The 15,284-nt window shown below is 40.6% G+C and overlaps 2 protein-coding genes across 3 annotated transcripts in view; one reads left to right on the plus strand and one right to left on the minus strand.

Annotated features, from left to right (window-relative positions):
• The window catches only part of LOC107298850 (TATA box-binding protein-associated factor RNA polymerase I subunit D), a 9,185-nt gene extending 6,290 nt beyond the window's left edge, over window positions 1–2,895 (minus strand). Inside the window, exon 1 of the mRNA XM_015828215.1 lies at window positions 2,878–2,895. Within this exon, the coding sequence (XP_015683701.1) occupies window positions 2,878–2,882 (5 nt within the window). The 5' untranslated portion in view covers window positions 2,883–2,895. The remainder of the gene's footprint in view (window positions 1–2,877) is intronic.
• Window positions 2,896–3,096: 201 nt separating this feature from the next.
• Window positions 3,097–14,881, plus strand: CUNH11orf54 (chromosome unknown C11orf54 homolog). 2 transcript variants are annotated; one of them, XM_015828217.1, is made up of 9 exons: window positions 3,097–3,117; window positions 4,935–5,028; window positions 6,521–6,619; window positions 7,145–7,218; window positions 8,780–8,881; window positions 9,595–9,771; window positions 10,534–10,683; window positions 13,597–13,713; window positions 14,576–14,881. In XM_015828217.1, exons 2-9 carry the CDS (start codon window positions 4,971–4,973, stop codon window positions 14,747–14,749), a joined length of 951 nt encoding a protein of 316 aa, XP_015683703.1. In that variant the 5' UTR covers window positions 3,097–3,117; window positions 4,935–4,970; the 3' UTR covers window positions 14,750–14,881. The 2 variants fall into 2 exon arrangements, with proteins under 2 accessions (XP_015683703.1, XP_015683702.1); XM_015828216.1 differs by having other exon boundaries at window positions 3,104–3,309.
• Window positions 14,882–15,284: the final 403 nt, after the last annotated feature.

Genomic DNA, 15,284 nt, shown 5'->3' on the forward strand with positions numbered 1-15,284 from the left:
TGACCTAGGGAGGATTTTATTTGGGGTTTATCTTTTAACAATTTGACAGAGACACAACTTTAAAATTTGATTTAATTCGGTTTTATCGGGGGGGAATGTATTTATGTTTTGTTTTAAATATGTTGTGCGCCGCCCTGAGTCCCGTTGGGAGAAGGGCGGCATATAAATTAAATTTATTATTATTATTATTATTATTACAAATATAATAATCATAATCTAACTAACATCAACCAACTACATAAATAACCAAGTCCATAATGTGCTTTAACTCCCCTTTAACGTAAATATAATAATAATAATTAAAACATAAACAAATTAGTATCCTAATTATTAAACAATAGAATATTGTTAAACAATACTAATACTAAAAATAATAATATATAATTAAGACTAATAAAAAATTCACTATAATAAACTATTAATACTAATAATACTCTAAAATTTACTCATAGGCTAAATGGAACTTTTTAGTCCCATATTTATTCTGAATATAATCTATCCATCTTCTCCAAACCGAAATGTATCTTTCTTGTGAATGATCCTTCAAATAAGCAGAAATCTTAGCCATTTCTGCTAAATTTGACACTTTAAGCGTCCATTCTTCCATAGTAGGCAAGCAATCCTTCTTCCAATATTGCCCAAATTTCAATTTCTTTATTATATTGTCAATGTATGTGCGTACATAGTATACATATACAACTAAATTTACTTGACACCCAAAACCCAAGTCCCACACACATAATACCCAAACACACTCCCCACCACCACAAATCCCCACCCCTAAAACCACCCAACATCCACACAACAGACCAAGTAATGCTATCCAACAGTTCACTGATGGTGGCCCTTTAGTTCATTGTTGAGTGCAATTACAGCTCTGGGATAAAAACTATTCAGAAAACATGTGGTCCAAGAGTTTTAATTATTCTGTATCTTCCTTCCCACCCTCCTTAACAACTCTATTCATCCTATTAGGCAAGAAATGAAATCACCCCGGGAGGACAGAAATGTGATCCCCCTTATCGACTTCGTCAGCCTGAAGGAGCTACCTGGATAAGCAGTGAAACATTTCAAACCAAGAAAGAAAAGAACTCTAGTTTGCCATTCCAACTTCCAGTCAATTCTACCTAGATGACTATGAATCTCCAACGCCATGCTGCCCAAGTTTACATAGCACGCTACATCCAAAAGTCATATCATGCCTTGATGTGGTGTATAAACCACATCTCTATCTGCGAGAAAACAAGCGATTTCCTTCTAGAGACCCAGGTTCAATTTTCCATTCTGCCACAAAGTTTCTAAAATATTCTTCTAGAAGTAGATCACTATTTTACTACCTTGCAGCCTAACCTACCTCACAGGATTCATGTTATTAGGATGAATATAAAGGAAATAACATACAGCAAAGGTCTCCTATGCTTTCTAGAAATGTTAGATACTGTACAGAGAAAGGCAACCTTAGTTAATCAGAATAGAGAGCTGGAAGGGGCCTTGGAGGTCTTCTATCTAGTCCAGGGGTAGGCAACCTCGGCTCTTTTATGACTCATGGACTTCAACTCCCAGAATTCTAGCTGACTCAGGAATTCTAGGAATTGAAGTCCATGAGTCATAAAAGAGCCGAGGTTGCCTACCCTGATCTAGTCCAACCCCCTGCTCAGGCAGGAAACCCTATACCAGTGTTTCTCAACCTTGACAATTTTAAGGCATGTGGACTTCAACTCCCAGAATTCCACAGCCAGCATTGCTGGCTGTGGAATTCTGGGAGTTGAAGTCCACATGCCTTAAAATTGTCAAGGTTGAGAAACACTGCCCTATACCATTTTCGGACAAATGGCTGTCCAGTCTCTTCTTAAAGACTTCCATTTTGGAGCATTCACCGCTTCTAGAGGCAGGTTGTTCCACTGGCTAATTGTTCTAACTGTCAGGAAGTTTCTCCTTAATTCCAGGTTGCTTCTCTTCTTGATTAGTTTCTATCCGTTGCTTCTTGTCCTGCCTTCAGGCGCTTTGGAAAATAAGTTGACCCTCTCTTCTCTGTGGCAGCCCGAGATATTGGAAGATGGCTATCATGTCACCCTTAGTCCTTTTCATTAAACTAGACATAAACAATTCCTGCAACTGTTCTTCATTATGTTTTAGCCTAGCATATGGAATACGTTATGCTAAACACTGGAATACAGCTATACTGGAATACCTTCTCTTAAGTCAAGATAAATAATTATCTTGGAGGGAGGTTGAAGGTCACAACGTGGGTGAGTGAGTCCAAATTTAGGGTAGATTTTTTTACTGAGATAGGCCTATTATAGGACTTGCCCATCTCAAAATGACACTTTCTGTAAATTTTAGCAGTTACGGATGAGAACTGCGGAGAGCGCTTGTCCAATTCCGATTTTTCTTCTATCTCAAGTGTTTCTCAACCTTGACCATTTTAAGGCATGTGGACTTCAACTCCCAGAATTCCACAGCCAGCATTGCTGGCTGTGGAATTCTGGGAGTTGAAGTCCACATGCCTTAAAATGGTCAAGGTTGAGAAACACTGATCTATCTGGTCGAAACCATTTTCACCTGGGGGCGGGGGGGAGGAGAATGAATCAGGAACTTAAAATCCTAATTAGGGATTCACGTATCTCGCGCTAAGCCACCGGCTTGATGGAAGACATCATTGCTCAGCTCATCCATCACCCTGCCTAAACCGTGCAGCCAACCAACCAACCATATCGCGGTCTAACCCGACGGGCAAAATTAGAGCAACAGCCGTCAATCGCATGCAGGTTTCTATCGAGATGGCGGCAGACAAGTTGGACGAACACATACATAAACAAGCAGCGCTGAACCCGGACCAGAAACCCAACGGATGGCAGCGGATTCCACACAACTCACCTCATCACGCGTATCGCCAAGGCCGCGAAAGCCCCGGCGGGCCGCTTATATTCGACTTCTGATCTCGCGAGTCTTCGTACATTGAACGTCACAGAACGGGAAGGGGAACGGGTGAGGCCGGGCGCGCCCTTTTGAAAGTGGTCAAAAGGAGCTCTGGGAGTGGCTGCGAGCCTAAGCCTAGAGAAGTTGCTCCGAGTGGAGGATACGCCCTGCGTGCGCGCCTGCCTTTCTTCTAGTGCTGTAAGTAAAGCCAATGCAACCAGGGGCGTACTTTGCACGATTTGCATTGGGAGGAGTATTAGTTTAAGGCAGTAATTAAGGCTCCGACTTAATACCTTCCATAAGTGGTGGTCCCAGCTCAATCCTTGGCTGTTGGCTCTGGCTGATGGGATTTAACACATTTGGAAAGAGGAAAAACGCGGAACCTGCAAGGTGTGTTTACACGGGAGTAATCCCTATTGTACTTAATGGAGCTTCTATAGGAGCAATAAAGCTTGTATCGGATTCCAGACAAATTTGCCGAACTTTGAGGCTGTTTTACTTTGGAGAAACCTCTGTTGCAAATAGGTGGTGGGGTTTACATGCTAAGAAAAAGGTTGGGTAGGCTTGTGCAGGAGGCATCTTGTGCGGGTTCAACCTGGGTAGTTACAGTACTTCCAGGGGTATAAATTCAGAAAATGGGTGTTTTAGAAGAGCAGTGTTTTCCAAAAGTGGGGACTTCTGGGTGATGGAGTCCACACAAGTTATCAAAGTTTGAAAATCACTGCTCTAAAGCCAGCCCAGGCACAACCGTTGAAACCTCACTTCTGAATAGGTTGCATTTTTATTACTCCTCTCAGAATTTCTGTCTTAGGAAATGTTAAATGGCTTGAGATGCTCCTGATGAAAAGGTTAACTGAAAACTATAAAAGACTGAGATGGCAATTTGGATTGGTATAAATAATACAGAGACTTTCTAGGAAGTAGAATGTAAGTTTTGTAAAGTGTTAGAAAAACATTAGCACGATAAATAATACTTTTTAATGTGATAAGTTTATCACTGAACTTTAAGAGGAATTAATAAATTCATACTAAGAGAAATGAGCTAATATTGTAAACAAGCTGTTCTCAAAACCTTGGGAAATATGTAGCCCTAATAATGGACAATTTGCATGATTAGTGGTTTCAACTGCCATTATAATTAATTTCTTGCGAAATAAATTCCCTTCACTTTTTTTTCTATATAACTTAACACATTCCAAATCCTCCAAGTTGTTCCTAGGCAGTAGTTAATTGGAGCTTACTTCCAAATAATGTCAGCTGGTGAAGAAAAAAAATCCATTTTTTTGTTAACGTTTGATTTGAAGCAACCAGCAAATACACTTATCAAATCTAATGTTTGTAAACAGTCAACAATTGAGAAGTTTGTTTCTAAGTGATACAGACTGTGTGAATGACTAACTATGGTTTATTGCAGGGGTGTCAAACTGCCATCACGATACATCACGACATGTCACGTGACATAGCTTGTTTGACACCCCTGGTTTATTGATTAAACCATTGCATCATTCACACATTGCCTTAAACCATAAATCAGTTTATAAAATACTAAAGTCTATGTCCAAACAAACCACCTATGGATCCAGGCTTAAAGTAAGAACAGAATTGCAGCTATGTACTATGTTTGATTTACTTACATTATCTGTAGAAAAATATTCAGTTAAATTTATTCCTTTACAGTGAAATTGCTGGCTTATACTGTACACATACTTTTTTCCTGTCCAAAGTAGTTGAGATATTGCGGATGCTGATTCATCAACTGTATTGCTTGTTGAATCATCTGTTTTTTTCCTCTGAATAATCAAAAAGAGCAGATGTGAACACCAACATTAACAATGGAAGGAAAGACTGAAATAGTGAAACAGACAGCAGAGCACAATAGGTCCATGACTTTTTAAACATGTAACGCTCTCAGAAATGACTGAACATGTGTACTGTTAAAGCTTGGATTTAATCGCAAAACCAGTATGTTCATTAACAGACCTGTAACCTGTTCTTGATGTACTTTGATCTCTTAGGAGCTGACCTGCCTGGTTGGCTGCCTGTAATAAAACATGGCTAGAGTGGAAAAATTTGCTTTTCACACACCTACTCCAGAAGAAGTGGCTGATGGTAAGCAAGCATGTTTCTTTTGTGTTAGAAAAGCTGTGAGAGAAGAATCAGTGTAACAGCTGCAGTTAGAAAAGCAGGATATAGTGCCCGATATAAAACATTGTGTGTATTTGTTTGAAAGGGAGGCAACCTTTCTTCCCCCATGTAGAGATGTCTTTGAAGGGAACACTTGGAAGTCATTATAGAAATAAGGGCAGAAGCATTCCTTAAGCCCCGGGAAAAGTAAGTTTCAAGAACACTCCCATCAACACAAAGAGTCTGTCACTGTAGCTATTTCAATAAAATATAGTTACAGATAGTCTTTGCTTAACCATTTGTTCAGCAACTGGTGCTGAGCAAATGATAGCTAGTTATGGGCTGTTGCAGCACCTCTGCAGTTGCATAATCAAAATTTGAGTGTTTGGCAACTGGCCCGCACTTACAACCACAGCACTGGAGGAGTTATGGTGGAGCAGTGGTTAGAATGCAGTATTGCAGGCTAATTCTGTCCACATCCTGGAATTCGATCCTGACCGGGCTCAAGATTGACTCAGCTTTCCATCTTTCCTAGGTTGGTAAATGAGGACCCAGATTGCTGGGGGCAAGATGTTGACATTTGTAAACTGTTCAGAGAGGGCTGTAAAGCACTATGGAATGGTATATAAATCTACTTGCTAAATGCACCCCTCATTTCTGCCTTTTTGGCTCCTTGCACTCTGCTGCCATCACCTACCCCTGCTGGTGCCCTCTCCCACCTGATCTTCGCTGTCTTCTGCTGGTGATCCAGGATCCAGATGCTAAACAAGGACATAGCCCTAGGATGCGTGGAGCAAGTGTGACAGAGCCTTGTTTACCAAAGGGCATTCACTGGGTCTGGCTAGGAGGAGGCAGAGCAGCATCCTCCACCACAGCAGAAAGATTGCAGTGGAAGGGATTACAAGAGAGTAAGCAGCCACACAATGGGAAATATACCAGGTTATTTGCATAGCACACTTGCAGTTGCTAGTGCATTGCTTTCAATATGTATTTCCCATTGTGCGCTTACTCTCTTGTAATCGATCTCTGCTTTGTGAGGAGGGAAAAATAAAAAATGAGTCAGGCACAGGACAACACATACTGACTAATGGTGATCACGTGTCTGAGGAACGGTGTGAAAGTTGTAAATATGAGCATTGGTTGTAACGTTATTTTTTTCAGCATTGTTATAACTGAATGAGGCAGTAAGTGAGGACTATCTGTGTAAGTATATGCAGATGGGCTATCCATTTGTTTTACAAATCCAGTGCCTTACTTTAATTTGAATTGGCAGTAATTCATTCAATTAATATTAAATCGTTGCCCTGGCTTTTTGCCTTTGTTTTAGAGTGTGGCTAGCATATACATACACAGTGAGCTTCAAGAAAACAGGAAGAATTAATACTGAACTGAATGGCTTCACCCTGACCTTCAGCGTGGTCAGCTTTAACATGTTCCATTCTTCCATTTTCTTTGAAATGATCTGTTTTCCTTCCAGTTCTACAGAATGGACTTAAAGAAAATTTTGCAGATGTCCAGGCTTCTGTAGTGGATTGTCCTGATATGACTCAAGAACCCTTCTGTTTTCCTGTTAAAGGTAATACATGGTATCTGTGACAAAATATTACACATGTTGGCAATACCTTGGTAACATGTGGGCCACCAGGTGGACAGGGACAAAATTGCCAGGACTATTTTTGGCGGGATGGGTTTTCTTTAAAGAATGGAGTAATTTGCTGAAGCCATTTCAAGACTGGGTTATGCAAGCTAAAGAGCCCTTGTCGGATGCCTTAAAATGCTGAAAGCTCCTTTCAAAAATCCTATTTTTTCCTACTTTCGAAGGACTTCAAATTTCACAGAACAGCCCCACTTTTGTCATTCCATCACAGGGTTGCTGACCATGTCTCCCCGTGATCTTGTGTAGGTCAGAGGGATGCTATGCTAAGTGATGGTTTGCTTTAGCTATAGTTGGTTATACAAGCCACTATTGCTTGGTTCATAATACAAACCCACAATAATTGGATTAGAGGTCTACTAAACGCTGATTGCTTTATATTGTTTTGGGTTAGTCAAAAAAAATCTGGGAAAAAATTAATTCGCCCCCTTTTTTTTCTTCTTACAGGTATTTGTGGCAAGCCTAGAATAGCAGATGTGGGAGGTGTTCCATATCTTTTACCACTTGTTCAGAAAGACAAGGTAAATAAAATGTGGCCCACTTTTGCAATCATATGCAAAGGTTTTGAGATTTAGTCATTCATCCAATAACCTCCCATTTTGACCAGAAACAATAATTCCCATTTTGGGAGATTGGCATGGAATCAAATCATTTTTGCTAATATGGCAGTGATCCCAGTAAAGTCAGCCTAGTAGTCCATTTTGCACCTGTGTTAAATTGTAACCTTCTTTTAATCCTTTAAAAGAGATTTGGTTCAGATCCAATTCTGCAATTTTAAAAATGCAGATAAGTCTCAGTTAGTAGTTAATGAATCACACAAAATGGTTGCATTATTTGAATTCACACTACAGGTAGAGAGAGGACCTTGGTGCTCTCTGAGCTTGCTTGTTTTCTTGTAGGCGTTTCATTATCCAAACTAGGTAACATCATCGGTGCTAGTAATCGTGATGCACTAATCACTTTATGGATAGCACTGATGATGCTACCTAGTTTGGGTAATGAAACGTCTGCAAGAAAACAAGCAAGCTCAGAGAGCACCAAGGATCCTCCTCTTCCTTCTCCTCCTCCTTCTCCTCCCCTCCTCCTCCTCCTCCTTCTCTTCCTTCTCCTTCTCTTCCTTCTCCTCCTCCTCCTCTTCCTCCATCTTCTCTTCTCCCACTTCCTCCTAGCACTGATGATGTTACCTAGTTTGGGTAATGAAACGTCTGAAAGAAAACGAACAAGCTCAGAGATCACCGAGGACCCCTCCTCCTCCTCCTTTCTCCTCCTCCTCCTCCTTCTCTTCCTCCTCCATCTTCTCTTCCCCCGCTTCCTCCTAGCACTGATGATGTTACCTAGTTTGGATAATGGAACATCTGCAAGAAAACGAGCAAGCTCAGAGAGCACCAAGGACCCCTCATGTCAACCCTGAGTTACAAAGGTTCTCCTTTATTACTACAGGTAGTCCTTGGCTTACAACCATAATTGAGTTTGCAATTTCAGCCATAAGTCATGATGGTCATAAAGTGTCCAATTTTACAGTCTCTTTATGGTGGTCATAAGGTGAACACTGCGGTTAGTAAGCGAACCCATTGTTTTCTATAAGACTTTTTGGGGGGGGGGGCTGGAAATGAGAAGTAGATATTGGTTTTTGGCAAAAACATAAATCGTGGATCCCTTCCTGCTGAAAACAATTATGGAGGACTCCAAAAAAGCTTTTTTTGTATAGGTTATGTTTACACTTACCATATTAAAAATTAAAATTGATGCATTCACTGCAACTTCTCATGATTATTGGATGAGATTTTAATACTGCATTTCAGGGGTCTTCCAACTTGGCCCTTTTATGACTTGTGGACTTCAACTCCCAGAATTTCTCAGCCAGGCACGCTGGCGGAGGAATTCTGGGAGTTGAAGTCCACAAGTCATAAAAGGGCCAAGTTGGAAGACCCCTGCTGTAATCTTTTTCAACCTAGGATATGGCAATTCATTTTAAATTTGTGGACTCCTAAGAGCGTCTTGGGGAAGGCCTAGGAACCCTCTTTAAGAAGCACTGCCCTGGACAAGCCGATGAGCAAATGTAACCGTTCTTTTCTCATTTAGGTTTATGACCTGAACCTAATAGCAAAAGAAATACAGTTACCCGGAGCATTTTTTCTTGGTGCTGGAGCTGTTTCCTCCAGGGTAGTTGGAAGCAATGCTGAGGTAAGACAGTTGGTAGGAAAATATTAGCCTTAGTCGTGTATACTTTAAAGCAGGGCTGTTCAACCTTGGCAACGGGAAGACTTGTGGATTCCAACTTCCGGAATTCCCCAGCCAGCATAGTTGATCTCGGTACTACTCTCAATTTCTGTTCTAATTTTTGTTACAAGGATTGCACCATTAGACTATAAAATTCCCTTTAAAGTTTAGTTTACTTAATCCAGTGGTCTCCAACTTTTCTAGCTCCAAGGACCGGCAGGGGAAGGGGGGATGGTTTTGCATGTGCAACCTAGATACCGCGCATGCACACATGAAGCTTCACACGTTTGCCCGCCGTTTCCATAGCCCAGTTCCAACAGGCTGCAACCTGGGGACCCCTGACTTAATTGGGCTCAGATCTTGTTTAAATCTACTCTATTTTAGTAGACTTTTAACACCTCTGTTGTTGTTTTTTTCTGGACTTTCTCTGTGCTTAAGATGAGGCCTTAACCCCAGCTCATTCTGAGCCATAATATGTGTTAAAGGCTTTACTGAATAAACCATCATTGGGTAGGTTCATACTATATGTTAACAAATAAACCATGATTTTCAAACCGCATAGCTGACTTTCTGCAGTTGGAATAAGCTATAAACAAAATGTGCTTCTTGTTTAATACTTGTGAAATGATGGCAGACAGTGCTGATCTATTTGAAGATGTTTATCTGTTTCTATCTAGTTTGTCCCAATTGTTCAAGCTGAAAAGGAAGAAAGGGCAGCAATCAATGGAAGTTACTTAGCCAAGATCAACCCTGAGGATGGTAGCTGTCTGCTCCAAAAATACAGCTCCTTATATAATGATTGTGAATTTGGGCTGCTGGCTAACCTATATGCAAGTGAAGGCCTTCCTGGAAAGGTACGTGGCTCAGTCAGCTTTTAAAAATAACTTTTTACAAACAAAACATCCAGGCAAGGACTACCAAAAAACCCCAAAACCCGATTAAAAGACACAAAATTAAAAAAACTAACAAGCCCAAACAAACAAACTTCTACATGGGAACATGCTTTGCTTTGTTTTGTTTTGCTTCATTTTATTGACTAATTTCTATAGCCACACATACAGTATTACCAATGGAATTTCTGGTGTTAAACACATATATTTACAGCTAGTCCTCAAGGTACACCAATAATCGAGCCCAGAATTACAGTCATAAATTATGCCGGCTGTTAAGTGGGTTATCAAATAACCAACCTGATTTTACAACTTTTTTTTTGCAGTGTTTCTTAAGCAAACCCATATTTGTAATGGGCTTTTTTTTTTTTGCCAGAAACCAGAAGTAAACACTTTATTGTTGCGAAGTAGTGTCCGACCCAACGTGACCCCATGGACAACGTTCCTCCAGGCCTTCCTGTTCTTTACCATCTTCCCAGATCAACTTTCTCAACTTTTTCTGAGAGGAATAACTCAATCTATGGGCTCCTGGCCTTGTATTTTTAATGTGGGAATAATGATTTTGACCATTAGAATTGTCAGGTGGAGATTATGGACACAAAATGTTTTAAGTAAGGAGCATTAAGTGTGTCATAATGAAATCTTAGAAGTGTATTGCTCTGAACTCACATTACATTACAGACTTTTCTCTGCTTAACAAAGCAATAATATATCTTCTTTTTTAAGGTCATTGAAGTCCGAGCAAAGAGGAGAATTGGTGAGCAGAATTTCATATCCTGCATAAGGAAAGCCTTGGATAAGCATTATGGTGACAAAACAGTTGGGATGGGAGGTACTTTCATTATCCAGAAAGGAAACGCAAAACTTCATATTATGGTAAGTCGATTATGAAAAGAAGTTTTTCCATTTTTCTTTGGGAAATATGCATCACACAACAAGAAGAAAAAAAGTAAACTCTAAATTTCTGTAAATATTTGCAAACTTCCTTTTTTATTGTGGGCTATCAAGTAGTAGGTGTCAGTTCTTAGTGTTTACACAGACATCTTCTCCAAGGTAATGTGTCCATAACCTGGTCCATCATTGTAATTAAGTCCATCTGCCTTTCTGCTGTTCATCTCTTTCCTTCTACTTTTCTGGCATTAGAGCTTTCTCTAGAACAGGGGTGTCAAATTGCCGGCCCACAGGCCGGTTGCATCATACGGATGCCGCGCCCATCCGAGCTCCGGCAGTGCGAAAAAAGTCGTGACATGTCACGTGACGCAGCGAGTTTGACACCTGTGCTCTAGAGAATAGGACTTTGCATAATTTCAAACAATGATAATTTGAGCCTGATTATTTATGCTTCAAGTGAAAACTCTGGATTGTTCAATGATCCATTAGTTTCTTTTCTTGGAAATCCATGGTTTTCTCAAGAGTCTTATTATATATAGCAGTATTCCAGTATTTGAGAGGCTGTCACAAAGAAGAGGGAGTCAAAATATTCTCCAAGGCAGCAGAGGGCAGGACAAGAAACAATGGTTGGAAACTGATCAAAGAGAGAAGCAACCTGGAATTAAGGAGTAAGATCCTAACAGTGAGGACAATTAACCAGTGGAACAGCTTGCCTCCAGAAATCATGGGTGCTCCATCACTGGAGGTTTTTAAGAAGAGACTGGACAGTCACTTGTCTGAGATGGTGTAGGTTCTCCTGCTTGAGCGGGGGGCTGGACCAGAAGACCTCCGAGGTCCCTTCCAGCTCTATTCTATTCTAATATTTTTTTTATTATCTGCCAATAGTGATATAAACTTTACAAGTAGTCTTTCAAATACTAGTCAAAGAAGGTCTGTTTAGCTTTGCAGTGTTCATGTCATCTTGGCCTTAGATTTTGTAGGGACTGGTTCATATACTCTTTTTTGCAAGTCCTTTTAAACCAGAGGTCCCCAATCTTTTGGGCACCAGGGACCGGTTCCATGGAGAGAGGTTTTTCTGCATACCGGAGGGGGCGTGGTTTTGTGTGTTTCCTGCATCCTGCGGATGGGGATTTGCTTGTTTGTGCGGCCCAGTTGCTGGCATGCCGCGGCCCAGTACTGGTCCACGGACCAGGGTTGGGGATCCCTGTTCTAAACCACTAATGGTTGAATAGTAAATATCCCCTTGTGTAATTCCAGCTAGCAGGCATTTGTGGTTGAAATGCACCACGTAGAATGATGATACTTCAAACTGAGGCACATTTAAATGCACATGTAATAAATCAGGTGATTTGGATTTAGCACATTGTCTAAATAACATGATTTACAAACTATGGTTAGAGCTTCCATTTGTAGTAAAGACATGCATTAACCTATTGGAGCTGCTATTGATTTCTGCTCTGTTAAAGTTAGCATGTTAAAACTAAAAGAAAAAAAACCTAAAGCTAAAATGCTAAAACTAAAAATGTGATTGCTAACTATCTATTGTCAAGGCTAATGAAGAACGGAACTTGCAAACATGGCCAGCAATGCAAAGCCATAATAGCTTGTTTATGTTGGCCAGTTACATATTGACACAGATACAGTAGATTAGTTGTTAGCTGTTTGCACAATATACTAAATTCGGTTAGTTCAACTTTAGTTGGTTTTCTCTGTAGCTCAATATGTGTTGTTATTTGCGAAGTTGTGTCCGACCCATCGCAACCCCATAGATAACGTTCTTCCAGGCCTTCCTGTCCTCTACCATCTTCTGGAGTCCATTTAAGCTCATGCCTACTGCTTCAGTGACTCCATCCAGCCACCTCATTCTCTGTCGTCCCCTTCTTCTATTGCCTTCAATCTTTCCCAGCATCAGGCTCTTCTCCAGTGAGTCCTTCCTTCTCATTAGGTGGCCAAAGTACTTGAGTTTCAACTTCAGGATCTGGCCTTCTAAAGAAGCAACAGTGAGAACTGGACACGGAACCACAGATTGGTTCAAAATTGGGAAAAGAGTCCGGCAAGGCTGTATTCTGTCGCCCTGCCTATTTAACTTATATGCAGAGCACATCATGAGAAAGGCAAGGCTAGATGAATCAAAAGTTGGAATTAAGATTGCCAGGAGAAATATCAACAACCTAAGATATGCAGATGATACCACTCTAATGGCAGAAAGTGAAGAGGAACTAAAGAGCCTCTTGATGCGGGTAAAGAAGGAGAGTGCAAAAGTTGGCTTGAAACTCAACATTAAGAAAACCAAGATCATGGCATCCGACCCTCAGCTCAATATGTAGGACCTACTTAGTGTTAATTTATATGCATAGTTCATTGTATTATTTTATTCGTTCAATTGTATTATGCAAAGAGAAAGAAGGTTCCGTATAGAACTTAAGCATGTTGTGCAAACTTAACCATTAAGTAAGATTACTGGTTCATTTTGTCCATTATTTTTGACACTGTGTAAAGCCAACAAATGGGATGAATTCCATAAATTATGATTAAATGTGATACACGAACACCGTCCTTGATTGGCAGGAATTTCCCAAAATTTCAGATATGGGTCTTTCTTGCTGAAATTTGGAAAAGGTAGATTAGCAAACTTTCACATTCAAAACAGCCAATAAGGCTGTCATTGAGCTACTTAACTCTTGTCCCAATTTTGATGGACAGTTGAAAGTTGTTTGTGTGGCTGGAGAATTTTCTGGCTTACATTTCAAAAAGAGTTGAAATACTAGCAGAGATGCAGAATTGTGTCAAAGCAAAACTCGTGCCATGTTTGTATATGGAAGAAACAGACCTTCATAACTTCAGTTCCTGTGTTGTTTCTTTATTCAAGTGCAGTCACTTTTTTTTATTTAATTACAGCCCTCTGAATTTTCTGCCTGCCCTTTGGAAACGGACGAGAAAGTGAACAATTGGCTGAAGTTTTTTGAAATGAAAGCTCCACTCATTTGCCAGCCTGTAATCGTTTCCCAAGATCCAGTAAGTCAAGTCTACTGATGTTTCTCAAGTGAAAAACCCAACATATACTGGGTTGGATGCAAAGTGATCATTATTTGAAGTCATCATTAATTCCTCATGAACTGAATTCTGTAACATGCACCAAAGGCTTAGGAAAGGATACAGTGAAAACCAGTTTGATGTAGTACTGGGGTAGGCAATCTTGGCTCTTTTATGACTCGTGGACTTCAACTCCCAGAATTCCCGAGCCAGCATGGCTCAGCTTGGAAACCTCTCCCTTTCCCCTCAGCATGGCTGGCTCAGGAATTCTGGGAGTTGAAGTCCATGAATCATAAAAGAGCCAAGGTTGCCTACCCCTGGTAGTGGTTAAGGTGCTGGCCTAGAAACCAGGAGGCTGTGAGTTCTAGTCCCACATCAGGCATGAAAGCTGACTGGGTGACCGTGGGTCAGTCTCTCAGTCCAACCCACTTCACAGGTGACAAAAATAGGAAGGAGTATTATGTAAATTCCCCATCTTCAGTTATTTATACCTGTATTGGTATAAATGCAGCTTATATTTTGGGTGAGATATGTCATGTATCTCACCCAAAATACACAAGGAGTCCTCATTTAGCTACCACTATTGAGTGGCAATTTGGTTATTAAGTAAAGCAGTCGCTGTGAAGCCAGGATTATACTTATGATCTTATTTCAGCTTTCCTTTGCTTGTGAAACTTGTCAGAAATTTACTTTTTAATTATTGTCATAACTGAACAGTAGCTAAACGAGACAGTTGCTAAACGAGGACTGCCAAAATAACACAGCCTTGTATGTGATGTGCCTGAACTGAAAGGAAATGTTTGCTGCTTGGGCAGGAATTTATGGGTTCTTGACTTTTTCCCAGGGTTTTGACCTGCGTGTGGAGCACACCCACTGTTTCAGCCACCACGGCGAAGGAGGCCACTACCATATGGACACAACGCCAGAGACTGTAGAATATCTGGGGTATTTTGTGCTTGCAGAGTTCCTCTTTCGGATCGACAGACCAAAGGAGACTCATATGGTGGGCCGGGATTAAAGTCTAACCCGCCCAAGAAGCTGGAATTAATTAAGGAGCAGAAAATCAAGAGATGACTAAATCTGCTTTTCAGTGAGGTCAACTAATGTCGAATCACAACCTGAATTATTTGTTTGGCACTTAAAAATAAAATATGGCAAAACTGATTTTTTTCAGATTGGAAATGTAGCACATTCTGGCTGATTGCAAAACAAAACTACAGGAGCCCAATTTTCACTGAAATATTTACATTTTAGATCATTTGGCTCCCCTTCTTTCTGTCCTTAGCATCTAGATTTCGGCTGCAATCTGGGTGGGGATTCTATGCCTAGCGGCCCTAGCCCAAGATGGCTGAAGTACAATTTCTGTCATCTGTCACTGCATTACATCAGAGAAAGGAAATCCTTCAGAGAGCATAGCCCTCAATGAGCAAAGGGGTTAATTGCATAACTTGGCCCTTCTGCTCTCTGCTGCACCCTTGTGACAGAGAGGCAACACCTGTGTTGGCCAAGATCCCTTCCCCTTGTTTAGGAGAATTCTGAGTTTAGTTATCTAT

The sequence above is a fragment of the Protobothrops mucrosquamatus genome, unplaced genomic scaffold (genome assembly GCF_001527695.2).
Source record: "Protobothrops mucrosquamatus isolate PMUCROS unplaced genomic scaffold, P.Mucros_1.0 scaffold4336, whole genome shotgun sequence".
Classification (NCBI taxonomy): domain Eukaryota; kingdom Metazoa; phylum Chordata; class Lepidosauria; order Squamata; family Viperidae; genus Protobothrops; species Protobothrops mucrosquamatus.

Coding starts and splice junctions, on each gene's coding strand:
- CUNH11orf54 (XM_015828217.1), top strand. CDS start 4,971: ATGGCTAGAGTGGAAAAATTTGCTTTTCACACACCTACTCCAGAAGAA. Junction 8,882..9,594: donor TAGTTGGAAGCAATGCTGAG/GTAAGACAGTTG, acceptor GTTTCTATCTAG/TTTGTCCCAATTGTTCAAGC. Junction 13,714..14,575: donor TAATCGTTTCCCAAGATCCA/GTAAGTCAAGTC, acceptor ACTTTTTCCCAG/GGTTTTGACCTGCGTGTGGA.